At 36.6% G+C, this 22,237-nt stretch overlaps 6 protein-coding genes and 2 long non-coding RNA genes across 12 annotated transcripts in view; 3 read left to right on the top strand and 5 right to left on the bottom strand.

Moving 5' to 3' along the window:
* Positions 1-4,409, top strand: part of LOC122410788 (nucleoredoxin-like) — a 29,120-nt gene extending 24,711 nt beyond the window's left edge. Inside the window, exons 4-7 of the mRNA XM_043419221.1 lie at positions 2,601-2,796; positions 3,066-3,156; positions 3,243-3,379; positions 3,909-4,409. Of these exons, the coding sequence (XP_043275156.1) occupies positions 2,601-2,796; positions 3,066-3,156; positions 3,243-3,379; positions 3,909-4,139 (655 nt within the window). The 3' untranslated portion in view covers positions 4,140-4,409. The remainder of the gene's footprint in view (positions 1-2,600; positions 2,797-3,065; positions 3,157-3,242; positions 3,380-3,908) is intronic.
* Positions 3,216-4,120, bottom strand: LOC122410789 (uncharacterized). The gene is made up of 3 exons (XR_006261016.1): positions 3,985-4,120; positions 3,801-3,854; positions 3,216-3,397 (listed from the first exon to the last, which is right to left on the bottom strand). It is a non-coding gene; the product is annotated as an uncharacterized lncRNA (long non-coding RNA).
* Positions 4,410-4,413: 4 nt separating the features above from the next.
* Cdc45 (cell division cycle protein 45) lies at positions 4,414-9,313 on the bottom strand. Its single transcript, XM_043419220.1, has 9 exons — positions 9,170-9,313; positions 8,472-8,624; positions 8,101-8,310; positions 7,745-7,918; positions 7,376-7,608; positions 6,869-7,205; positions 6,355-6,749; positions 6,147-6,223; positions 4,414-5,868 (listed from the first exon to the last, which is right to left on the bottom strand). The coding sequence occupies exons 1-9, from the start codon at positions 9,218-9,220 to the stop codon at positions 5,798-5,800; spliced, it is 1,701 nt and encodes a 566-aa protein (XP_043275155.1). The 5' UTR covers positions 9,221-9,313; the 3' UTR covers positions 4,414-5,797.
* A 327-nt stretch (positions 9,314-9,640) lies between these two features.
* LOC122410679 (probable 18S rRNA (guanine-N(7))-methyltransferase) lies at positions 9,641-11,515 on the top strand. The gene is made up of 5 exons (XM_043419026.1): positions 9,641-9,812; positions 9,897-9,934; positions 10,079-10,257; positions 10,531-10,957; positions 11,252-11,515. The coding sequence occupies exons 1-5, from the start codon at positions 9,774-9,776 to the stop codon at positions 11,394-11,396; spliced, it is 828 nt and encodes a 275-aa protein (XP_043274961.1). The 5' UTR covers positions 9,641-9,773; the 3' UTR covers positions 11,397-11,515.
* mRpL46 (mitochondrial ribosomal protein L46) lies at positions 11,503-13,087 on the bottom strand. Of its 2 annotated transcripts, none has more exons than XM_043419027.1 (3): positions 12,815-13,087; positions 11,963-12,447; positions 11,503-11,882 (listed from the first exon to the last, which is right to left on the bottom strand). In XM_043419027.1, exons 1-3 carry the CDS (start codon positions 12,861-12,863, stop codon positions 11,610-11,612), a joined length of 807 nt encoding a protein of 268 aa, XP_043274962.1. In that variant the 5' UTR covers positions 12,864-13,087; the 3' UTR covers positions 11,503-11,609. The 2 variants fall into 2 exon arrangements, with proteins under 2 accessions (XP_043274962.1, XP_043274963.1); XM_043419028.1 differs by having other exon boundaries at positions 11,963-12,444.
* A 555-nt stretch (positions 13,088-13,642) lies between these two features.
* On the bottom strand, positions 13,643-17,460 carry LOC122410678 (uncharacterized). Of its 3 annotated transcripts, none has more exons than XM_043419025.1 (6): positions 17,266-17,460; positions 16,040-16,328; positions 15,708-15,816; positions 15,090-15,434; positions 14,695-15,007; positions 13,643-14,441 (listed from the first exon to the last, which is right to left on the bottom strand). In XM_043419025.1, the coding sequence occupies exons 2-6, from the start codon at positions 16,303-16,305 to the stop codon at positions 13,909-13,911; spliced, it is 1,566 nt and encodes a 521-aa protein (XP_043274960.1). In that variant the 5' UTR covers positions 16,306-16,328; positions 17,266-17,460; the 3' UTR covers positions 13,643-13,908. The 3 variants fall into 3 exon arrangements, with proteins under 3 accessions (XP_043274960.1, XP_043274959.1, XP_043274958.1); XM_043419024.1 differs by lacking the exon at positions 17,266-17,460 and adding an exon at positions 16,933-17,196; XM_043419023.1 differs by lacking the exon at positions 17,266-17,460 and adding an exon at positions 16,692-16,892.
* Positions 16,682-17,303, top strand: LOC122410683 (uncharacterized). The gene is made up of 2 exons (XR_006260999.1): positions 16,682-16,773; positions 16,885-17,303. It is a non-coding gene; the product is annotated as an uncharacterized lncRNA (long non-coding RNA).
* Positions 17,461-17,688: 228 nt separating the features above from the next.
* On the bottom strand, positions 17,689-21,823 carry LOC122410677 (FK506-binding protein 15). Of its 2 annotated transcripts, none has more exons than XM_043419022.1 (10): positions 21,538-21,823; positions 20,889-21,059; positions 19,932-20,670; positions 19,751-19,786; positions 19,313-19,684; positions 18,853-19,054; positions 18,537-18,793; positions 18,321-18,449; positions 18,146-18,208; positions 17,689-17,910 (listed from the first exon to the last, which is right to left on the bottom strand). In XM_043419022.1, exons 1-10 carry the CDS (start codon positions 21,618-21,620, stop codon positions 17,836-17,838), a joined length of 2,127 nt encoding a protein of 708 aa, XP_043274957.1. In that variant the 5' UTR covers positions 21,621-21,823; the 3' UTR covers positions 17,689-17,835. The 2 variants fall into 2 exon arrangements, with proteins under 2 accessions (XP_043274957.1, XP_043274956.1); XM_043419021.1 differs by having other exon boundaries at positions 18,101-18,208; positions 21,538-21,818.
* Between the last annotated feature and the right edge of the window lie 414 nt (positions 21,824-22,237).

Below are 22,237 nucleotides of genomic sequence, written 5' to 3'. Positions count from 1 at the left end.
CTCGGGAGAAGAAAACCGGCTTTCTCGATATTGAAGAAAGCCCGAAGTGTAAGAGCGAAATAAATCGAAGGAAGGGCAGCTACGGGAGCTTTACTACCGGCTCGATATATTGCTCTCAGAAGCCCCGTAAAACAAAGTTTCAGTTATTCGACCTTCCCGATCCAATTTTATAATGAACGGTCGAGCTTAGATCTCATTTTTATACTGTAAATATCGCGTTGCGAGACGAAATACCCCATCGGAGATTTCCTTCACAAAAATATCGAGCGCTCAACACTTTCCAGTTCCCTCTCCCTCGCTCCGCATCGAGTTCTCGTGACCAAAGACTTTGCTTTTCGACAATCCGCGAATGAATTCTTTATTTTCGGTAGTTTTTCCACTGGAGCGATTAGAAAATTACTCCCCGACCGAATGATGGAGGCTGCGACGAAAAATTTCGTTCGAGTAGCAAAAAAGTGACTGAACAAAAGTTCGAAAACAGCCGAAAGTCGAGACTCGATCCAGAATCTTTCCAATTTATTTCACTCTTAAATTCCACTTAATTTAAGATTTTACAGCGTTTCCCAGACATTCGTTTTCTCACGAATTGCCCGAACAAAAAACAGCGCAGCAAAAAGTTGCTATCGGGATCATGTTTCAAAGGAAAATATACTCTCGCCCGGAATTCATAAATGTGAAGGCCCCCGAAAGATCTTGGTCCGGTAGAATTGTACACCAATTGAGAAAGAGCAAGAGACCGTCCCCTCTTACAAAATGGCTTTCATAAAGCTTTATGGAAAATCGATGCACTATCTTGCGGGCATCAAACCGTCCCATCCCGCCGTACAACCGCAGGCTCGAGGGTGGCTTCGCCGAAGTAAGTTTGAGCGGTTCGAGCACGCGGAGGAAAGCGGAGGAAGAGGACGAAGGTGGAGAGTACACATATAACGTGTTACAGTCAAGACTCAAGCCAAAGGATCGTTCAGGCTTCGCTGGTGCGAGAATTTCCACGTTTCTAAGCGTTCATATACCCGGCTTATCTTCTCGACTCCCCGTGACTCGAAATAATATATAAACGCGCTCTCCAAACCACCGAAATATACACTCCTAATATTATCATCATTTCTAAACACGTCGGGCGTACAATTCACGATTTTCGTGCCTGGATATTACACCAGTTCAAATTCAGTGGACAGGCGGACTTATTTTTTTTTTAGACACTTTCATTAACGCTTGGACGCGCATACATTTTTCCTAATTTACTCCCTCGACGTAACGCGTTCGTCGATTATTAAGGCAGTTCATGCACGAAACAATTTTCTTAAGAAAGTCTTGAAATTTACTCAGAGTTTAAATGGGTAGTCGACTCACGCGCATACCAAATTTCAAAGGCTTCGTCTTATTGGTTGTGAGATAAACGTCCTTAAAAAAAATATATTTTAAATATAGTTTATAAAAAAGTATACAATAACAGTGAAGCACGTAATGAAGGTTTGGGGAAAAATTCGAGACGATTGTCTCACTAGTAATACAGATAAAATTAAAATATTCCTTGAAATACTATAATTAATTAATTATTAAAGTGATTATATCTTTAATTAGGAAGTAAAAATCGAACCGATTTAGAGACCCATAAATATACCTCAAGGCTCGTTCGTTTTAAGCACAAAGTTTTTGGTCAAAGGGACTGAAATATTTTGAGATTCGTACTATCGTTATTTTAGAAATTTACGGATTTTTTCACGTCCTGCACGCGAAGTGGTTTTATTTCATGAAAAAATTGTGAAAGGAAAGCGAAACAACTTGGGGCTAGCAATGGAACGGAAAGGTTTCGTTATGTCGTTTTCGAACTTCGAAATTGGAAAACTCACGTCCAATTATCTCTGAACGAGAAAAGTTCATTCGAAAAATCGATTCCAGGGTCTGAGGGACCGGCGAACGGTCGTACGAAATCGTTTTTACTGGACTGCGATGTTTCCATGAATAGCGAAACCCTCAAAGGAGGTTGGGGGAAGAAATTTCATTGCCGGAGACGACAAAATTTGGCAGAGTTTCTTCGTAGTTGATCGAACGATGTCGAAAAATTTGGCCTTCGAAATTCGCAGCTATCGAGTCTGTCTTCTCCCTCAAACTAGTCTGAGAATTTATTATTTCGTAACGTTTTCATTTCCCTGATTTATCCCCACCAACGTAGCCAAATAATTAGATTTTTGCAAATCGTTTCCTCCCCTACAGAGTTATACTTCCGACTTATTATCTCGACCCATTTTTCGATGCAGAGCGAGAGAAAAGCAGAATGAATTTGTGAAAGGGACTGTGGGAATATCGATTCAGATCGTAGCTGAAGATACAACGAATTGGGCCATGAATAATTACACACTAAGAAAAAGTGCTAAATACTTTTTCCAGAGCTGCCACAGTCTCTAAATCCCTTCTGGGAGAGCTTTATTTTCTCCTTTTCATTACACTTCCATGCCAAATCTGCTTTTCCATTGTTTCACTGATGTTTATCAGCTTTAATACTTTCATTTTTCTCATTAATTCCCAGTACGATCGCAGCACGGTTCCATCGCTTCTTCCTTTTTCCTGAAGCCAATTTTCGCTTATTTTTCTTTCCTCAGGAGTGAAGAATCGTACAACGCGTATATAGAAAGTATGCCGTGGCTGAGGATACCCTTCGCTCAAGAAGAGAGACGACAAAAATTGGCAAGAGCTCTCGACGTTCAAGCTATACCTACTCTTGTTATTCTCGACCCGAGGGACAACATAATCACCCTCGAGGGACGAACGGAACTTCTGGAAGATCCCGAAGGCCTGGTAAATCAAAATAGCCTAATGCATGTCAGAAAACACAAGCAACGACCGTATGATACTCTGGAGAAAATAAATTTTCGTTCAGCACCGAAAAAATGGAAATTTTGGTATTTTTACGGGAACTTACTTTGGGAGAGAGAAAAAAAATCGAGTATTTCAGAAAATAACGAATGTCGATGGAATTCAGTGCTCTGTGATCGAAATATTGGCGATCTTGTCATTTTGTTCTTTTTTCAAAATCTCACGTGCCATGTGAAACACCATTTTTTCAGAACTATCCATGGACAACGAGACTGGTGAACATTTTAACCGAAAAATATGCGACCTCGCTGCACGACGCGCCAGGAATAATTCTATTCGTCGGTAAATAAATCCAACAAAAAAGTCAACCGTGATTCAAAGATTTGAAACTTTTGGATGAATACGTTTGACGATTTATTCATTTTCAGAGGGCGACGATAGCGAGGTCCATTTCGGAGAAAGCGTTTTGTTGCCGGCCGCTGAGTCTTACAGACGAGAGAGACCCGATTACGATCCCAATTACGACGATCCTGATGGAACTCTTCAGTTTTACATCGCCCTAGACGTGAGTCCCAGAAATGTTCTATTTCGAAAGAGAAATTCGTAATGTAACTTTAGTAATTTGGTAACAAAATTCTTTCATGAAATTGAATTCTATGGGAAAAAAAAACAAATTTCAATTTCAAGGGAAATGCATTTTTTTGATAAACTACAATTTGGAGCAGCATTCGATAAATTGGTCAATCAATCCAGTCAGTTTGAAGCTCGCTGCAGTGATTTCCCTACCGGCAAACCAAGTGAATTTCATTCACCAATGAATTCGTTGTTCAAAGGCTGGTTTTTGCAACACAAATTTTGAATTTTTCATTCATTATTAGTTTTGAGTATTTTTGTTTTCAATCATATTGTAAAATTTAGTTACAAAATCATATTTTTGTAAGAAAAAAAGTGTAAAATTTCATGATTTAAAAATTTTTCTGAAATACCGAAAATCATGACGAGCAGCCGAGTTGATTATCTCAGGTGCAACCGATTTGTTTCTAGGAAAAATTGGATATTTTTAGTAATTTGATAATTTCGTATTTCATACACAGTGCGAAACGTCGGACATACTCCGAGAATTCGTGGGTCTCGACGACGCAGTGCCACTATTAACAGCGATCGACATACCTCGAGGAATATACGCGGTGATGGAGGACGGTGCTGAGATAACGGTGGAATCGGTGCAGCAATTCGTGGATGGTTTTCGAAACGACAAATTGGTGACGAACAAAATATCGTCGGTCCACAGAAACTCCAAAACCGAGGCAGCGTCCTCTTCCTAAACGATCCGTGGCGAAGTTCATAGAATATGTAAAAAAAGAAAGAAACGAGGCAAGAAAATCTGATGATTATAAAATGCGTTTTTCGATGATATTTAGGAGATAAGCCCAAAGACATGTAAAATAGATGATTAAAGAGAAAATGAAGGTAAAGAAGGGGGAAACGACTCAAGACATTCAGCGATTGATGCCTCGTGTCACGAGTGTGTACGAACACCGAATGAAAGACAACAAAATAAAGACTAAAAGTAGAATGAAAACGTCATAAAACTATCAATTCTTGTTCAATCAATTGAGATTATTCCTTTTTATTGTCAATCCACTTTTCTTGTTAATTGATTTTCGATTAGTTCGATTTTTTAATTACAATTTGACAGTGATTTTTTTGTTTCTCCCTCATTTTGATTATTTATCTACAAAATGAAAAAAAAAGGTAGCATGATCGGCGCGAGTCCTTAGTTCTAGTATCACTCTTAAGGGTAAGTCAGTGTTGTGTATGTACAGTTACGTGGTCGAGGACGAAAAAATGTTTCTAATCAATTTGAACATAGTTCTCTAAGAATCTCTGTAAATATTTCGCTAGCTCGCTTCATCTGTCACGGGGTATAAAAAAATATCATTATTATCCGAACGCGAAAGTTTTCATTCGATTTTTCATATTTTACTATTTTCCTTATATTCGATTATTTTTTTCGTTCGAATAACAGACACTGCGTTTTTGTGTCGTCTGTTTCGATCAACGCTGACAAACTTTTCGTAGTTGCTTATTCGAGCCGAATTCATTGACTCTATTCGAAAAGGAATGAATTCTTTGTTAACGTGTTCCTAAAAATTCGGGGCATAAACGAATCTCGATTTTTCCAATACTTATTTACGTGAGCACTGATAAATCAATTTTTTTTCGTTCGATGAAAAAAGCATCTTCATTTTGACAAATTTTCCAAACACTTGGACATTTAATGAAAATGAGATAAATTGATGCTAACGAAAAAGCTCAACCTCAAAGTCGTAATTTTTGGTTTTTGCTTAGAATTCTTTCCGACCATAAGGAGGCTCGATAAGCATGAACAACGTGGAATTATAAATATACGGGCAGGATAAATTCCTGAATGTTAATGGTCTAAAATAATGAAGTTGAATATATCGTAGAAAAAAGTATTTAAAAAACGAGCTTCGCCCATTTCTCTAGCTACCTGATCAAAAACGAATATCGCGGTTTTAGTACGTCGGTACGATATTTTAGCAAGTCATTTGAACTCGCGAATTCTACTTTATACAAGTTTTACAATGAACGATGAGGTAAAAAATAAGGAAATGAAAATGTAAAGTGAACGGTAAATTAAAGCTAAACTCGTCGCTGGTACTTAAAACAAACATAAAGAGGCATTCGTCCTTCACATTGCTTATTTACATGTTCGTTGCACGATAAACCTGTATCATGCGAGAGCGCACACATTTCTTTCATTCGTTATTGGAGTCCTTTAGTCCTATTATATTATTAACTAATTCGCTTATAAAATTGTCGTTTTTTGTTGTTTCTTTTGATACTTATCAGACGTTCGTCTTCTCGGCCAAGAACGGAGAAATCGCTTCCATCGGGGCCAGGCTTTCGATATGTTTTTCATTCTCTCGCTTTATCGCGACAGAATACCTTTTGTACTTCAACCATTCATCAGCAAATTTGCTAAGGACTCGAGGAACTTTCCGCGTTCTTCAATTTTCAGTCTTATAACTGCAAAAGAAACAAAGAAGCATGCCAATCGATTAATTTTTAAAGGTTTTCTCATTCACCTAACAAACAATTTTTCTTATACAATTTTTCCGGCTGAAAAAGTCTTAGGTTTTGTCGGAACTTTTCGACCTAAGTCGACCAAAATCGGTTGAAGAGTTATTGATGCTGACTTTTCCATGCAAAATACAAAACGAGTAATTTCAATTGGGAAGTTTATTTTAGGAGAGATTTGTTCGAAAATTCTTTGGGTTGATCAAAAAACCTCAGTTGAGACTCACTCGTTGTGTCAAAGTAGTCCGCCTCGATGTGGCAGCGCGCATTCTCCGCGGTTTTTATAAAAGCTTGGCCAAATAAACTGAAAATAATTGTAAAAAATTGAATTAGCAACGAATTGAAGTGAAAAGTCATGAAAAAACGAATTTTTCATTGGAGATTTGATCAGGAAACCATTCGGAAAAGGTACAAGTTAATTTTTAGTCGATTTACCTTCTAGGTGGATCTTCGACTATCGGTGGTACACCGACAATGAGACAGGTATTTTCCTCAGGATTGTAAACCGCCGATGCGACCAAAGCCCAAGTTTGAGCACGTCGATTTCTCGATGAGTTGACATAAGCTCGGAGAACAAATTGTGCGAGCATCAACAACGCGTGCGGATGTCCGAAGAGTCTGCTATCCAAAGTACCGTCCGGAATCGTGACGTAGAGTAGCGAACCCGTGTTGATAACTTGCTTCATTTCGAGGATACCTTGGGCCGTTTTGTAGATGTTGGTCAACATCAACTTCGCTCTTTCGATGCCAGCCTCCAAAACGTCTTTTTTTAAGCGTGATAAACAGTGCAACGCATCGAGAAAACAACGCTGAGGAAGTCGATCCTTTGCCTGAAGAAGGACATAAACAAAAATGGAAATAAACAAAAATTTATAGAAAAATCGTAGTTTTGTGTTTTTTCGATTAGCGAGCTGAAGTGAAAAGTAACAAAGCGTTTGAAAAACCTTACCGATGATTCTAGAAGTGCCAACATCGAATAAACTACGTCCGAAGCACAATATTTGAATCGATAACCGTACTGAAACGTAAAGCTCGCTCCTACGACACTGTCGACGTTGTACTTGCTGGCGAGTTTTTCCACCATTTCGCGAAATTCTTTCCGTAAATTCAAATCCATCGAGGAAAAACGTTGTCGAGACTGCACCAAAGGAAGACCCATTTCAGCCAGGAGCTCTTTGAGGCGTTTTTCACCACGAAGTGACCAGAGTTTTAAAGACACTGAAGTCGCCATGGAATGCTTCAGACTCGCTTCCACAGTCCAGTGACGATAAAGCGCTAATTGTAGACTGTGGAAAGTGGTTAAAGAAATTTTTCGAATTTCCAGTCTCTACCTCCTTCGACGATTTGACTCAAATCGCCAGAAAGAAATTTCGTAGAATTTTTCATTTAGAATCTTTACAAGATTCATAATTTCATGAATTTCTCATCTACTCAAATTTCGAAATTCAAAGGATACTCTCGATCATAAGTGACTTTGACGAGACTCTGTTGCTCCGCGTTAGGATCGATTTCTTGTCTGTGGGTCAATCGCGATACGTGTCCCTGTAGATTACCAGCCTCGATGACGCTCACCCTCGACTCAACTTTGTTGAGTATTGCCTGTTCGGTCGCACCGATTATTGCCCACCAAACCATGTCGAGAGAGTCTTTGGTCATTTTCCAGGCTAATTCAAACATCATAACGGCGCTCTGCAAATGATAAAACATTCAAAAATTTTTGGATTTACTCGATTTTTTTAAAAATCGTCTAAATTTTACCTCAATTTATAATTATAATTTCATAAATTCTTGAAGAAATTTTTGTTTTGTTACAATTGACACGTACTGATTTGCCATAATAGCTGTATTGAGTGTAATTGAAAATTATGGCTTCTTTGTTTTCTTCCCACTGCCTTCTTTCTCTCCTTTTTATTAAATCATCTTCGTTCATTCTACGACGCTTTGACTCCTGTGATTCACCCTCCACGTCTGATTCTTCTTGAGGCTCTTCTTCGTCAGACTGTAAGCATTGGAAAAACATAGTTTTAGTTAAAACCGAGAATAAAATTATTTTTAGTATTAAACACGAATTAACAAGGAATTGCTTTCATGTTGGATTACCCATGATTCTAATATTAACTGAAAAAGTTATGAATAATCGATGCTTTCAAGTCCATAATAAAAAAATTCTCAATATCTCACCTCATCATCTTTGTAAATGTCATTATATTCTGGGATTTCATCATCAGGGCTAGGTTTGTGGAGTATCCGGACTTGACTTTCAGAATAAATATTAGGAAGGTCATAAGGTCTGTGACTATCAATGATGAAAAATACTGTGTCTTCTGAGGGCTCGAGGAGTTCAACTATGTCTATAGTTCCACCGCAATTCACCATTATCACATATTTAACCTGAAAAAAAAAAAATTTGAGTGAACGATTACCTAGTTACCTGGTCAATCTATCATTTTAAAATTATCCTTGTAAAGATCACTTCGATATAGGACAGTTCATAGACACAAAGAAGTTATTCCTGGATGGTTGGAATAGCATTGCTCCAATAAGCTAATCACCTCTTTTTCATTTTCCGTATATGCCTGAACCATATCTTCAAGTCCTTGGACAGCAACAAGAGTATATACCATTCCGTCATATTTAAAAAGGCACTGTAGTATTTTGCACGCACAAATAGCATCAACGTCAAAGTTCACGAGCAGCAGACAACCCTGAAATTAATTTTTTTCTTTGGTTTTACAGAAGTATCAAAATATTCAATAGACTGTAGAATAATTTAAAGCTTGTCAGATAACTAGAAACAACAATGCGGTAAGAGAAACTTCATGATTGGAAATGTTTTGTTTTGTCTACCAATACATTTAAATTGTTATTAAAATAATGAGTATGAAAGCACGTTAATATTTTATCTTTCGTATTGCCCTTTTTTCGAAAAAAAAATGAAAACATTGAAAAATTTAAAAAATTTTTAAAAGAAAAAACAGTAGTACAAATGAGTGCAAGACTGAAAAAACAAACGAAAGGAACATCTTCCTACCAGGATGTGAAACGCTAAACGCTACGGATACTTTGACAGTGAGCAAAGATGAACAATAGCAAAATAGTTGAAAGCAAGATAGCGAAAATTTTGATAGTGATGCAAAGCAAAAGACCAACGAATTAACAATTCCTGGGTGGTCTTCGATTAACCTAGTCTTTGAAGAGGTTAAAGAAGTTTTAACTCTTATTTCAAATAAAAATGAAATTCCGAACTCACCTTCCCTCGTATCACGTTGTAGAAATCATTTTTGAAATCTTCCACAAACATGTTGCCACGATTTACGTCATGAAAACGAATTTTTATTTAATCCGTCACACTTCAGAACGAATAAGCTAACCAGCAACAGCACCGAACGAAGGCGCGAAAAGGAAAACTGTCGTTTACGACACTAGCGCAATCAACGGTGATTTCAGCATGTCCGTCCTTGCCTGCTTTTCTAGGATTCAAATAAAAATGATAGTCTTCGTTATTATTAAAAATAATAATTTTACAAATGACCGACAAATATTTGAATCCGCATTCGTTTCAACGGTTATTCCAATACATATATCGGCGTTAGAAAGCTTAGAAGATATCTATGAATCGGTAAAATGATCTATCAGTTCAGCGGTCGATAAAATAGTAAATACTCATTTTTCTTTTTGGTAAAACTTTTGCTGGCTTGAAATTTCAAGGCGATCAGGCCGATGGCCGATCAGCTTGGACTTGAACACCAGCATGTCAACATTGTAGACTAACCTCTCCAAGAAAACACGTGTAACATCGTACACTTTCGAAATTTTGTGATTTTCGCATTGTTTTTCATCCTAAAAGTGATAACATGGCAAAACGACCCGAACATTTGGCACCACCCGAAGTGGTATTTGAAAAATTTTCAATTACACCCTGGAGTACTGTTTATTCATGATTTCTTACTGATGTTTCCTGAATTTTCTCTTTATAGTTTTACAATGAAGATGAGGCCAGGAAATATACTCAAAAGTAAGTTTATAATTATTAAGAATATTTTTCTTCTGGGTATCCATTAAATGTGTAGGGTGAACCCTTAGAAACTTGTACATCATTTTACAAAACCTGTTTATCTAGTGACTAATTGAAATTATTTTACAAAATTTTGTTTTCAAGTTCGAGGATGATGGATATCCAAGTTCAAATGTGTGAACGTGCCATTGAACTACTTCTTCTCCCTGAGGATGAATCATGTTTTCTATTGGACATTGGATGTGGGTCTGGCCTGAGTGGCGGTGTTCTAGAAGATCAAGGACATTTCTGGATTGGAGTAGACATTTCATCTGCAATGCTCAGTAAGAATTTCAACTTGGAGTATTTTCATAGAAAAAATTGAGATTCTCTGATTATTTTTGTCAATTAAGACTTATCAAATCTTTCTCAATATTTTTTTTTAAGTCTCATATAATGATGGCAATTTTAAATTGAATATTGAATATTTTAATTTGTGAGTCAGTGAAAAATTATTCAGAGTTTATTATAAAATAGGGATGAAATAAAATTTAAAAAGTCCCCAATTTTCTTGTTTGAGCAAAGACACTACAAAACTTCATTACTTTTTCATACAGATATCGCATTGGAACGTGAAGTAGAAGGTGATCTAATTCTCAGTGACATGGGACAAGGTATGCCATTTCGGGCTGGTACGTTTGATGGAGCAGTAAGCATTTCAGCTCTCCAATGGCTTTGCAACGCTGACAAAACAAGTCACAATCCAGTGAAAAGACTATACAAATTTTTTTCTACTTTATTCGCGTGTCTTTCACGATGTGCCAGAGCAGTGTTTCAATTTTATCCTGAAAATAGCGATCAGATAGAATTGGTAACGACGCAAGCTACCAAGGCTGGATTTTTTGGTGGTGTCGTAGTGGATTATCCTAACAGTACAAAAGCAAAAAAGTTTTTCCTGGTATTGATGACAGGAGGCGCGATGCCATTACCAAAGGCCCTTGGTACAGAGAACAATGGATCAACCATTAATTACACAGCAAGGCGGTTAGTTATCCAACAATTTTTCAATTTTGATTAATCATTTTAGTTATTCAAAAGAGATCGATAGAAAAATTACTTTAATAATTCAAGAATTTGAAATGTGGTTCTATTGAATACCAGCTTTGTAAATTTTCTCTTATCTTCGTTTATATTTTCAAAGAAAATTTATTTCTCTTGACTCTAAACATTGAATGTCCATTCCGTAGAAAAGAAATTGATCAATATTCTTGAGCCACAAACAGCATAAGATTTACTTAATTATTTATCATAATGTTACTCTATCAATTTACTTTACAGAGAGCAAGCAAAGAAAGCTAGAGGTAAGCCTCTAAAAAAGAGCCGAGAATGGATTCTCGAGAAGAAGGAACGACGAAGAAGACAAGGCAAAGAGACTCGGGAAAACACAAAGTACACAGGAAGAAAAAGGAGTGGACGATTTTGAGTCTCAAGAGAGCATCTATAAAAATCTCTATCATTGTAAATATTTATTGCGCCATGATAAAATTGATATTTGGTATAAGATCGTTGAAATAAAAACTTCAATGTGATTTTTTTTCTTTCGATTATCGTGTATATTTATTTACAAATGTAGTTCAGTCCAAGGATTGCGTTTGTGAGTGGACTGTTAGTGGAGGTGCATCAATGGGGCTCTTTTCTATTCTTTAATAAGAAACATAGAAACACTTTTATGAACTGGTTCTGGCATTGTTTCTTCAAGCTCTTTTCTATCTAGCCACTGATGCTTAACAGTTTCTGGAATACTGCCATTCAAATATCTTCCCAAGTAATAAAATACTTTTGCTCCGTACCGTCCACTTTCTCGCATTGGTTTTGGATATGCATATTTATAGAATCCTATTGGAGCATTTCCATAAATTCGGGCTTGCAGACCATCTCCACAAAATTCTTTCATTACTCGATCTGCAGTCTGGAAAAAAACGTTCTTGAGAGTGGTGGTTTTCAATTTAGAAAAACAGTGTGATACTTGATTAAGAATTATGACAATACCTGTCTCATAGATTCTCCTTCCACCCTACAGGCTTGAGGCGGTAGCCAGAAAAGTTCATCTCCTAATTTTTGTTGTACAAGAAGCACCAGACAGCTATCCAATTTACGATCTAGTGATGTTTTTATATTTTTCTCATCAGCTTCAGTTACTCGAGGAGCAAATTTGAAAGCAGCCAATTCAGCTTCCCCACTGTCTTCTATATCTTGAGCGCTTTGCTTTATGGCAACATCAAGGTCTACATCTAGAAGACCTTTCTTCTGCAATTCTACTTGTTTTCGCTCAGCTTCCAGTCTCAGTTCGTGATCACATTTCATACTGTTCTCAAATTCTATCTCTCGAAGAATTTTATGAAACTTTGATTCTAGTTCAAGCATTGGTTTAGTTATCACCGGATGACGCTCCAGACAAACAGCACTAAAGAGATCCCATTTTTTCTTCTTTTCAGTTTCTGTACTACCAAAACGAACATTCTGACGAAAAACTGCTGAAAATTTGGGAAACGTTCAATTCAACATGCAGTTCAGTGCACAATTTACAATACAAGTTCAATGATACAACATCAGTCAAATTTCTTTAATTTAAAACATTCAAGTTTTCTATTTTCACCTATATTTTCATATTTCATGATTGAAACGTTGTAAATTGCAAAATCGAAAAAATCATGAGGAGTTATGATTTTAATACTTTATAATTAGCATACTTTTTGACAAATTAAACTTCACTAGCATTGAATTGAAAATAAAACTGGAACCACTGTGCTTAACCTCTAATTTTGTTAAACACTTTTTGAACCGTAACTTTTGGATGCTTCGGGTTCGATGTCTTTATTATTAATTTCAATTTTTACTTACCAGAAATATTATTTCGTGTCACAAACGATTTCACCGGTTGTTTGAACATTGTTGTAGCTCATAAAAATGTATAATATACGTGATCTAACCTATTCGGCACCAAAATCACGAAACCCTCTAGGATGCAGAGTGAAATGACATTTAATAAGAAAAATGTAAATCGTAGTAGAAATAATTTCTTTCAATACACAAATTCAGTACGAAAGTTAAGGGATTTTTTTCCAATTGTTAATTCTTATAATTATTATTTACTAGCAGAAGCCAAAAGTTTATCATTATTATTATTTAAATTCGAGTATTTCGTTCGATCCATCGCGAACTCGATTCGATTGCGCGCGCATTTTTCATCATGCACTTTCGCACGAGCGAATGATTGGAAAATAAAAAAATTTCATTTTTGTTTCAAACCAATGCAATTTTTAAACTAACTTTACTAGTAAGAATTGCTCCACGCGTATGCTTTCACAAAGGAAAAGAAAGAACATCATTTTCAAATTGACTGGAATTCGTGTTTTAAAAGTAGAATTCCAAATACATGCATGAAAAACGAATTTCAGAAAAAATAGTCAAACTTTCCTCATTTTCCAAAGAAATACAAATGGCTACATTTTACTTGTAGCGGAAATTAGTAAGCGAGTTATGGCTCATTTTCGTTGCGTTCAAATCCTCTCCAAAATAGCGTCTGGTTTTGCGATTGAGCGTAGTATCAACATTTCAAAACTTTTTGACAATCACAATTTTTCTTTCGATTTTTCCGCAAATATGGCCGAAGTTCTAAGGATTTTGTTAACACACCACGAAGATGCTCCATCGAAATTGGTCCAAACGTCTTGAAGAAATAATTTATTTCGTTTAATCTCACGATAAAGTTTATCCAACGTGAGATTAAGGTAAGAAAAGATTTGTGAATGATTGTGAATACGGCTGGTTCAGGTAACACTGTTTACGCCAAAAACTGCCGATACAACGAAAGCTCTTGGATCGTCGCATACTTTTTTTTTTACAGAAAAATGAATTTAATTAAGGGCACTGTTATTTACACGTGAATCGTTGAATCGTCTGTTTTCATTCGTTTTTCTCGTCACATAAAATTCTCAAGGCACGAATATGTAGTGAGAAACATCGTTAGCATCCTCAACAACTTTGGACTGCAGCAACTTGATTTCGAGTCTCAATTTTTCTTTTTCCATCTCTTGTTTTCTTATCTCATTCGTGTAACAGTTCATCTGCAGTCTAAGCTTGTCTTTTTTTATTTTAAGCATTTCAGTCTCGTGAAAAAGTTTCCTCTGTTCAGCCCTCAATACAGCCAATTGTTCTTGAAGCAATTGATGACTCGCTTCCTCGGAAAGTACAACTTCCGAGACATCCGGTTCGTTCGTATTTCTATTAATTTTCGACGGATTCGTTTCACTCTCGGCCGCACTATCTCCTTCCGTGTCGACGGCAGCTGCTTCTTTCATAATCCATATTCTAGAATCCGCAGAATCGTTCAAAACGCACGTCGCCTTATCGTTCGACGTTTCATTTATTGATGGACGACTCTGACTCGTTGGACTCGCTGAAGATGCGTGGACTCGTGATATTTTTTCAATCTCGACTTGTGGCGCTATCGTCTCGATATTTAGAACTTCAACATGTTCGAGAACAAAAAAAAACACATTAGCGATCAGCGACCCGATAAGAAACAGTTGAAAACGGAAATTTCCGAGCACGTTTGTTTTGAACTCAATTCGAAGAACAAGTCAAGGGATAAGCCAGTTGGTTATTGAATAATTCGTCATTGAATGTGATTTACAACAACTAAAGTTCCGATTAAAAACTCAAATGATGTTCTAACGGAAAGGTTTGACTGGAAATAAGCGTGAGGGATTCTCCGTTACCTTGTGGTCCTGGCGAATTACTATCGTGAGTAAGATGATTATTGCAATAATTATTGAAGTCTCTTTCATCAACGAAAACCGAGCCATCAGCGTTGACGATCGATTCTACAATGACGGAGGGATCACCATCTTGCATTACGAGATCGCCAACAATTTCTCCATTCGCGGTGATAATATCACCTTCGGTATTGGTACTCAATAATGTTCCTTCCGTCGTATCCATATCGTCACCCACTTCTTCCTGATTCATTTGAGCACTGTACGAATCCTCGCATTCGTTAACTTCGCTCCCTTCGAGTTCCGTGGTTAATCCCTGTTTGAAAACAAAGTGTGATGAATTTTCAGTGATAATCGTTTTGGTATAAATTCAATGAATTTGATGTTTTTCAACTAACGTCTTGGCCCCAAGGCGACTCCTGCTCTTTTTTTATACGTTTTATCGTCTGTGAAATTTCGTCCTCTGACTCGGAGCAGCTTCGAGCTCCCTCGCGACGTTGTAATTTCTCAAGATCGTGAATTCTCTTGAACAGTTGATAAGCTCGCTCAGGCGTTATTTCTCGTTTTAATTTATTCGCGGCTGCGATATTGAAGAGGTCCTTTGAACGTAAAACTTTGTTTGTTCGTAAACGAACGTATTCCTTGAGCCTCTTTCGATCTATGTGCAATTGCATTAGATCTTGAACCTCCTGTTTTATTTCGCCACAAAGTTTTCGCTCTTGTGGAAGCTTCTTAAATAATTCCTAAAAAAGAATGCAATTTTTTGAAAATACTGAATGAAATAATTTCTGAAATATTTGAAGAACTACATTCGTGGAAGCAACATGTTTTTACAATAACAGAAACCGCTAGCAAAAAAAAAAACACGTGTTTGTATCTGAACTTATGAGAAAAATCTACTGTTGATTCTAAGCAAGCATTTTCAAAAGCACAAGGTGTTGAAAAATTATGCGTTTAATATTTTTGGTTCCTAATTTCTCAACCTTTCCAAGTTTATACATTCTCTGCAAATTTACCTCCGAAATTTCGTGATTGTGCTCATTATTGACACTCGTTACTTCAAGTTTAGTGCCATCTTTGGAAGCTCGTAGCATTATGTGAGCCGGGCAGTTGGTCCTGATCGATCTGAAATTGCGTTCCGATAAATCAGGTTAAAATTAGCCTCATTTAACTGAATCAATTCAAGCGATTCAATAGAAAAGAAAGAAAATGTGAAAATACAAAGATCTTTTATAACATAACATAGCATCAACAAGAGAAACAACAGTATTTAAAGTGTCCAGACAAAATAGCTTTTCCGCAGGGATAACCGTCTGACAATAGTAAATTCAGTTAACAATTTATTTACTGAGATTGTCTCCGCCCTGCTCCTCTAGGCAGGAATTTTTGTCCTCCATAAATACAAGCGTATTTGACAGAATAATATTTCAATCTTTCACTGATAGGTCTCGCAGTTTTCATGTGAGCTCCGCTGACCGTTCTACTGTCTCGTCGCCAGTAATGCACGAGACTTTGTTTGGAAAAACGTTCTAATTTGCGTTCCAAATCTTCATAACTGTCAAACAATTCACCATGATGAAATGACATGTCTTCTTCAGTAGCATCAGTAGCCATTTTGGATGTGTTTTTGTAGAAAACTATAAAGAAATTTTAAATAAATTAACATGTTCCTCATGAACACGGCTACAATAAAATGGCACTGATACAGCCAAGCGAATGGACTAAATATCCTGGATCTAATTTTGAGTCTTGCGAGGATAGAGAAATAAAAGGAATCGAGCATACTTCAAATAGTAAAATGCATAAATATTTATCAATTTCGTTCGAGCAAACGGAAGAATATCGTGGAATGTGATGGAAATCATATGGAAATATCTTTCGTTAGAGTCGAAGTTTTCATATTATTCATAGACTCCTTGTTTTGATTTTTTCGTGTATCATCAAAATTTTTGAAGAATATACATTTTTTTTTCGAATAAAATACAAATAACTCATATTACGGTAGGAAGAGAATGTTCCGTTGCTAAATTAATTTTTCTCTTCCAAAATCATCGTGAAGGCTGACTTCAGCTGAAGAAAAAGGTTCATGAAGTTTTTGTTCGTTCGAACAATTATTTTCATATTTGTTCATTACTGTATCGTCGTTTTAAACGATTTTTATTTATGTATAATAATGGTAAATCTGTATGTAAGAGGTTAAGTCAAAGTTTGATTGGCGTGGTAGAAGACAAGATGGTTGACCGTGAGCACAGACGAACGGCTTTGTATTCTGGACTTCTCGTGAAACGGGACACAACACTCGTCGACCGCCAACTAGGCGGAGAGGGACAAGTTTTTTTAGATCTCAAATCGCGGCCTTTCACAATTTTACTGTATTATTTTTTTTTATAACAATCACACAAGATACACTCGTTTTTTTTTCAACATTATCATTCGACAAATGAAAAAATTGTCGCGTTTCGTGTCTCAATCGCGTTTAACTCGGAAAAGGGACGAGATGAAAGAAAACGGCGCATCTGTCGTTTCTCAATATCATTTTTATGTTTCGATGTACAAAAGTATCAACGTTCTTACCTGTAAAATCTAGTGCTAATACACAAAATACGGAATAATTGACTGTATGTTGGTATATTTTTTTCAACGATCACCCGAGTTTTATTGAAACTCAAGTTTCTCTCTATATACATATACAAATCTCTGTTTCTACGACGGTATAACCGTTTTCCCATATACCGGGTGTCCAAAAACAATCATAGATTCAAATGTTTTGCAACCGAAAATTAAGAAGCCCGAGTACTTTCGTCATATGACAAGTACTAAAAAAAATTCATGAAACGTGTTCGTTCCATAACTGCAAGATTGCTTTGTTACAACAGCGAAAATTCATTTCAGCTCTTGAAATACTTCAAAGAGAAATTCAACAATAGTCGCGTACGATAATGGCACCATTTTGTTTTTTTGTTTTTCGAAACAAACGTGAACGAAAATGAACGTGACTTTTCATTAATCAACATAATTATTTATTAAAATTATAACTTCTCGTTATTGCATATACATTTTTTCAATTCATCAAATACAAGGCAATTCAATTGAGGACAAAAATCCCAAGAGTCGTTGTATTTTCACTTGTTTTGTTCAAAATTTTCAAAAATCCTGTGTTGTCACATCGTCGTCCATTGGCGGCACAGGGGGCGGTTCTTCTTGAGCAACAAGAATCGTCTGAGAATAAAAAATACACTTTTTTCGTAATTACGAAAAATTTCAAATGTTTTTCACTGAAAATCTATGTCCACTTTTTTCTCATGTTCAGTCTAATACTTTCGTGTTACTAAAAAAAAATCACAAGATTTCTTATTGAAAAAATTGCTTTCCAATAAAATGTTTTATTTATTAAAAAGTAATTCTGTACCGGCAACCGTTTCAATGCATTTGGATCCATGCCCTCAGAACTTACTTCTAAGTTCTCGTCCTCTGCTTTCTCATATTTCAGGCCTTTCAAAACGGAGAAAGTGATACTCTACGAGAGGGAAATATTTTGTTAAAACAGAATAATTGGACAAAACGAATATTTTTACTTCGAATTTAACTAACTGAAACAGATTGATGACAAAATGAGAAAATTCACAAACCCTGATAGTGTCAGCTAATGTTTCTTTTATGTTTTCTGATGTATAAGATTCTTCGTCCCTGAATTGTGCTAATAGCCCCCAATAAGTGATGCGCATCAGCCGTTTAATTTCTGCAGATTTTTGATCCATCTGAATGAAAATGTTACAATGATTCACCCGAATAACTATTTCACTCTTATTTTCGAGTGGATTGAGAAATCTCAGTCATTTACTAACGGAATTTTCTCGTTCTTGTTCAGCGTTGCTAGACGTCGTTTTCTCAGCGTTAAGTTTCGAAACTGACGATTCCAGAAGGTTGCTTTTCTCCTGTAATCGACCGACGGTTTCATTCGCATTTTCTAGAGCTTTTTTTCCCTCTTCAACCTTTTTTTCCAGTTGGTCGATCTTTTTTACGAGTTCCATTTTCTCGGTCTTCCACTCCTGTTTTTCGAGATCGAACTTTTTACACTTACTAGCGTATTCTTCGAGACGTTCTGTAACAAAAGTGCAGTTTTAACGAAGACTTCGTCGCTGGTCGTTTCGGATTCGTTACCTCTCGCTTCGCTCAATTCTGATTCGAGCCTTTGCTCCTTTTTGGAATTCCCAGGATACGATCCTTCGCCAGAATTTTTGCTTCTCGTCGTTTCGTCCTCGGGGTACCTTTCTTCGTTCAGCATAGACTCATCTAACGAACGGTGGATTGGTCGCCGTAGGCTCATGGGCGATGAGGCACTTTGAACTTCGAGGACGTGAAACTGCAACGAATGATAATGAGACCTTGATATAGCCAATCGATTCGCTATTCTTTATCCGTTTCCCATGCGATAATTTATTAGCTCTACTAACAAAAAGTTGACGCGTGATGGGAATTGAATAATTGAACAAAAGTGCAATAAAATTCAATTGAATTCACAAATTATTCGAATTATTTTCCAAAAATGAAATTCTCGTGCTGTTAGACTTTACGAAGAAGCTTTAAATCGCGAGAACAATAATTTTTAAATTTCTCTGACCTTATCCAGTAATTTTTGAACGTTATCGGCTATCTTCGACATTCCCATTCGAATTTCCGTGTTCTGGGTTCTCGTTTCGGACAGAAATACGTTCAGATTGGGATCCATTCCCACAGGAATCGATTGAGTGATGGGAGCTTGATGTATGGGATAATATTGTCCATCCATCGTAACGTATTGCTGTTGTATCGGTGTAACGGGCCAAGGACTCGTTAACGCAGGCGAAGGAATCATCGGTCTGTGAGCTAATGGAACGGTAGTAGGAATAATGGGTCTTGGCACTATAACGTTTGCGATTGGAGTCGGCTCTTGCGAAGATTCTTGAGGAGCTCGGGACTGATGCTTCGACGGATGAGAAGCTGAGATTTCTGGCTGCAAATCATGAAAAATTTATCCTCGTAGGAAAACATTCCGATGTTTGGAGATCTCTCAATTTACCTTGAAACGTCTCGGAGACTTGATGTGAATCTCCTCCTGGAAAATAAACACATAAAATTTCGTAACGATTATTTTTTCAAAATTATTCCAGAACGAAAGAAAAACATTTGCAGAGAAAGTAAATATTTTTCGTAAACGTCAAAAAATTATTAATTTTTCGATAATTCATTGTTTCACTTACTTCAGTGTCCTCCGAATCGGTGGTAGTGGATGTTGGGACCTTAGGTAGCATGGATTGTCCCATTTTGGCCATGCGTGATAGAATTGCAGCTTTCCCACTCGAGACAGTAGGTTTGACGATGGGAGGTGAGCTCTTCTCTTCGGTTCTTAAGATATCAACGATTTCGATGTCCACAATAATTTCTCGTTCCTTTGGAAAGCCAGGTCCTAAACTGATTTGTTTACTGGGCGGTAAAATGAGCAATCTTTTAAGGCCTTTATTACAGTTAAGGAGAGATCTTTCCCAGCTATCGTACTGAGATATTTGAACGTTCATACTTTGGGTCGAAGTGCTATCGAGTTTCAACGGTTGACTGAGATTCGTGCAAATGATAACTTTCACCTCGATTTGATCGTTTTCTTTCGCCTTGTTTGATTCACTCTCAACGCACAAATTTTGGTAAAATACAGAATTATCTGGCTTCGTCTGCATCGAATGAAATCTTGAGACACCAACTTCACGAGCGAATTCGATGCAAGCAGTTTCGTTCTCGAAACACAGCGACCAATTCTCGTTATTCCCATCGTAATATGTCGCGTAATTATTCTCACGTATTGTATAAGAAAAATCTGGTGTAAGTGTCACCGTAGAAATGTGCTCTTGCTTCCCTCTGTACAATATTATTTGGTAAACTCGACCAGCTACGTTACCCGTCAGAGCTATACCCAGTTTTCCTATCAGACTATATTGTCCGTTTTGCCTGAAACCAAAATTTTTTTTTATGATTTAATATTCACAGAAATGCAGCTCGTCAATTACTTTTCTATTTGAATTTACTACCCAATTTTTCAACCCTTTTCATTAGTGATTCAATGGAAGAATTTTGAATCCCTCAATCCCAATTTCTAATAATAATTTCTTCCAATTATTTTGGTTTCTTATAGAAACCAGTATTTTCTGAAGCATTTTCATAATTACAGTTTATAGGCATGAACAACTTTCGCTATGATAACTTCAGTCTTGTTTGCCGGTGCCACCATCTGAGGTGTATTTCTCCCGCTGCTTGACTTTTTTTGCAAAGCCTGCTTGACAGTGACTGGCGAATCGCTGAGCTTCTGCGGTGCTCCGAAAATTGCTGCCAGATTGGACCTAAACGGAGAAAGGAAGAATATTTTCTAGTGCAAACTGTCATTTTTCTGATCAGTCTCTCGGTGCAAGTTTCTGATATATCGTGTTTCTGCAATGTTAAAAATTGTAATAACAACAGAATTCACTTTTTTACAATCCTCTGAGGCAGAATAATTATAAATATTTGTTAACATTGTTATTAACTGATATTGATATTAAAAACGTTAGCCAAGTGTATTAAGAAGCAAGAAAATCCAACAAGAATTGAGTGTTTTTGAAAGATACCGAATTTGAAGGCTTTTTTCGGGATACCCGGTACATTGGGCGATCAAAATAAACTTTTTTACCGATCGAAATTTCATGTTTCGACAACAAAACGGTTTTTAGAGAATTCGAAGAGAAATTTAATAGTTTTTGGTGACTTCGCTTTGATGTTTTTTCATATTTACGATTTTGATGTTGAATTCATAATAAAATAGTTTAGTTGATTGAATCATACCCGGCAATTGGTGCGAAATCTTGATCTTCTTCATCCTTGAAAACTTTATCCAAGTTGGGCAACTGGTTATTTGTTCGACTCATATTTTATCGTGATAACCACATCGATTATTTGTTTAAAACAGCTGAAATAATCGGTATTCAACTTCGCAAGGATAAGAACGATAATAATTTGTTCTAACTGCTAAAATTTACAGCTAAAACGTCAGTGACAAGTACACATTAACATTTATCACACAAAATGTCATAGTAGCAAGTCTCAAAAAGATTCCGACCGGTGGCACCACGTGTTGCGAACAGTACTGCCATCTGTCGTGAAATTGTTGGAATTGAATCCCAAAAGTGACTTCGCAATTCCGAATCACGTCAAAAATAAGTGAAAATCAAGGTGTGTGTATGTGTGTATGTGTGCAGTAAAATTATCATGGAGCTCTGAATAATTTATTTAAACACCATTTCTCTATTACAGCTCTTTCAGTTGAGTTTTAAAAATCAACTCTGAAATGTTTTTCCGAAATCATGATATCTGCTGTTGATAATTTATTTCATTTTAATTTATTTCTTTCGTTTTTCATTTATTTTTATTCAGTCGACTAACCTCACCTCGCATTTTTGAAACGAAAATTCTCCGCTGTCGTTTGACTAATCAAAAGAAGGCTCTGTCAGCGGACGCGGAAAGATGGCAAAAATACGCTGACAGG

Source organism: Venturia canescens, chromosome 5 (genome assembly GCF_019457755.1).
Source record: "Venturia canescens isolate UGA chromosome 5, ASM1945775v1, whole genome shotgun sequence".
NCBI lineage: Eukaryota > Metazoa > Arthropoda > Insecta > Hymenoptera > Ichneumonidae > Venturia > Venturia canescens.
Note: the sequence above shows the minus strand (reverse complement) of the source record. Positions and strands in the feature narration are given on the sequence as shown.

What these genes read in the sequence shown, in the direction of transcription:
- LOC122410677 (XM_043419021.1), bottom strand. Translation starts at nt 21,620, where the DNA reads ATGAGTCGAACAAATAACCAGTTGCCCAACTTGGATAAAGTTTTCAAG. An exon ending in TTCAAAAATTACTGGATAAG is followed by an intron (nt 19,055 to 19,312) that starts GTCAGAGAAATT and finishes CATTCGTTGCAG; the next exon opens with TTTCACGTCCTCGAAGTTCA. An exon ending in CATTAGCTGACACTATCAGG is followed by an intron (nt 18,209 to 18,320) that starts GTTTGTGAATTT and finishes TCCCTCTCGTAG; the next exon opens with AGTATCACTTTCTCCGTTTT.
- mRpL46 (XM_043419027.1), bottom strand. Translation starts at nt 12,863, where the DNA reads ATGTTCAAACAACCGGTGAAATCGTTTGTGACACGAAATAATATTTCT. An exon ending in GACACGAAATAATATTTCTG is followed by an intron (nt 12,448 to 12,814) that starts GTAAGTAAAAAT and finishes CCAAATTTTCAG; the next exon opens with CAGTTTTTCGTCAGAATGTT. An exon ending in AAGGAGAATCTATGAGACAG is followed by an intron (nt 11,883 to 11,962) that starts GTATTGTCATAA and finishes GTTTTTTTCCAG; the next exon opens with ACTGCAGATCGAGTAATGAA.
- Cdc45 (XM_043419220.1), bottom strand. Translation starts at nt 9,220, where the DNA reads ATGTTTGTGGAAGATTTCAAAAATGATTTCTACAACGTGATACGAGGG. An exon ending in TGGCACTTCTAGAATCATCG is followed by an intron (nt 6,750 to 6,868) that starts GTAAGGTTTTTC and finishes GTCCTTCTTCAG; the next exon opens with GCAAAGGATCGACTTCCTCA. An exon ending in GTCGAAGATCCACCTAGAAG is followed by an intron (nt 6,224 to 6,354) that starts GTAAATCGACTA and finishes AATTATTTTCAG; the next exon opens with TTTATTTGGCCAAGCTTTTA.
- LOC122410678 (XM_043419025.1), bottom strand. Translation starts at nt 16,305, where the DNA reads ATGGCTACTGATGCTACTGAAGAAGACATGTCATTTCATCATGGTGAA. An exon ending in AGTCGCCTTGGGGCCAAGAC is followed by an intron (nt 15,008 to 15,089) that starts GTTAGTTGAAAA and finishes GTTTTCAAACAG; the next exon opens with GGATTAACCACGGAACTCGA. An exon ending in TAATTCGCCAGGACCACAAG is followed by an intron (nt 14,442 to 14,694) that starts GTAACGGAGAAT and finishes AACATGTTGAAG; the next exon opens with TTCTAAATATCGAGACGATA.
- LOC122410679 (XM_043419026.1), top strand. Translation starts at nt 9,774, where the DNA reads ATGGCAAAACGACCCGAACATTTGGCACCACCCGAAGTG. An exon ending in CATTTCATCTGCAATGCTCA is followed by an intron (nt 10,258 to 10,530) that starts GTAAGAATTTCA and finishes TTTTTCATACAG; the next exon opens with ATATCGCATTGGAACGTGAA. An exon ending in ATTAATTACACAGCAAGGCG is followed by an intron (nt 10,958 to 11,251) that starts GTTAGTTATCCA and finishes TTTACTTTACAG; the next exon opens with AGAGCAAGCAAAGAAAGCTA.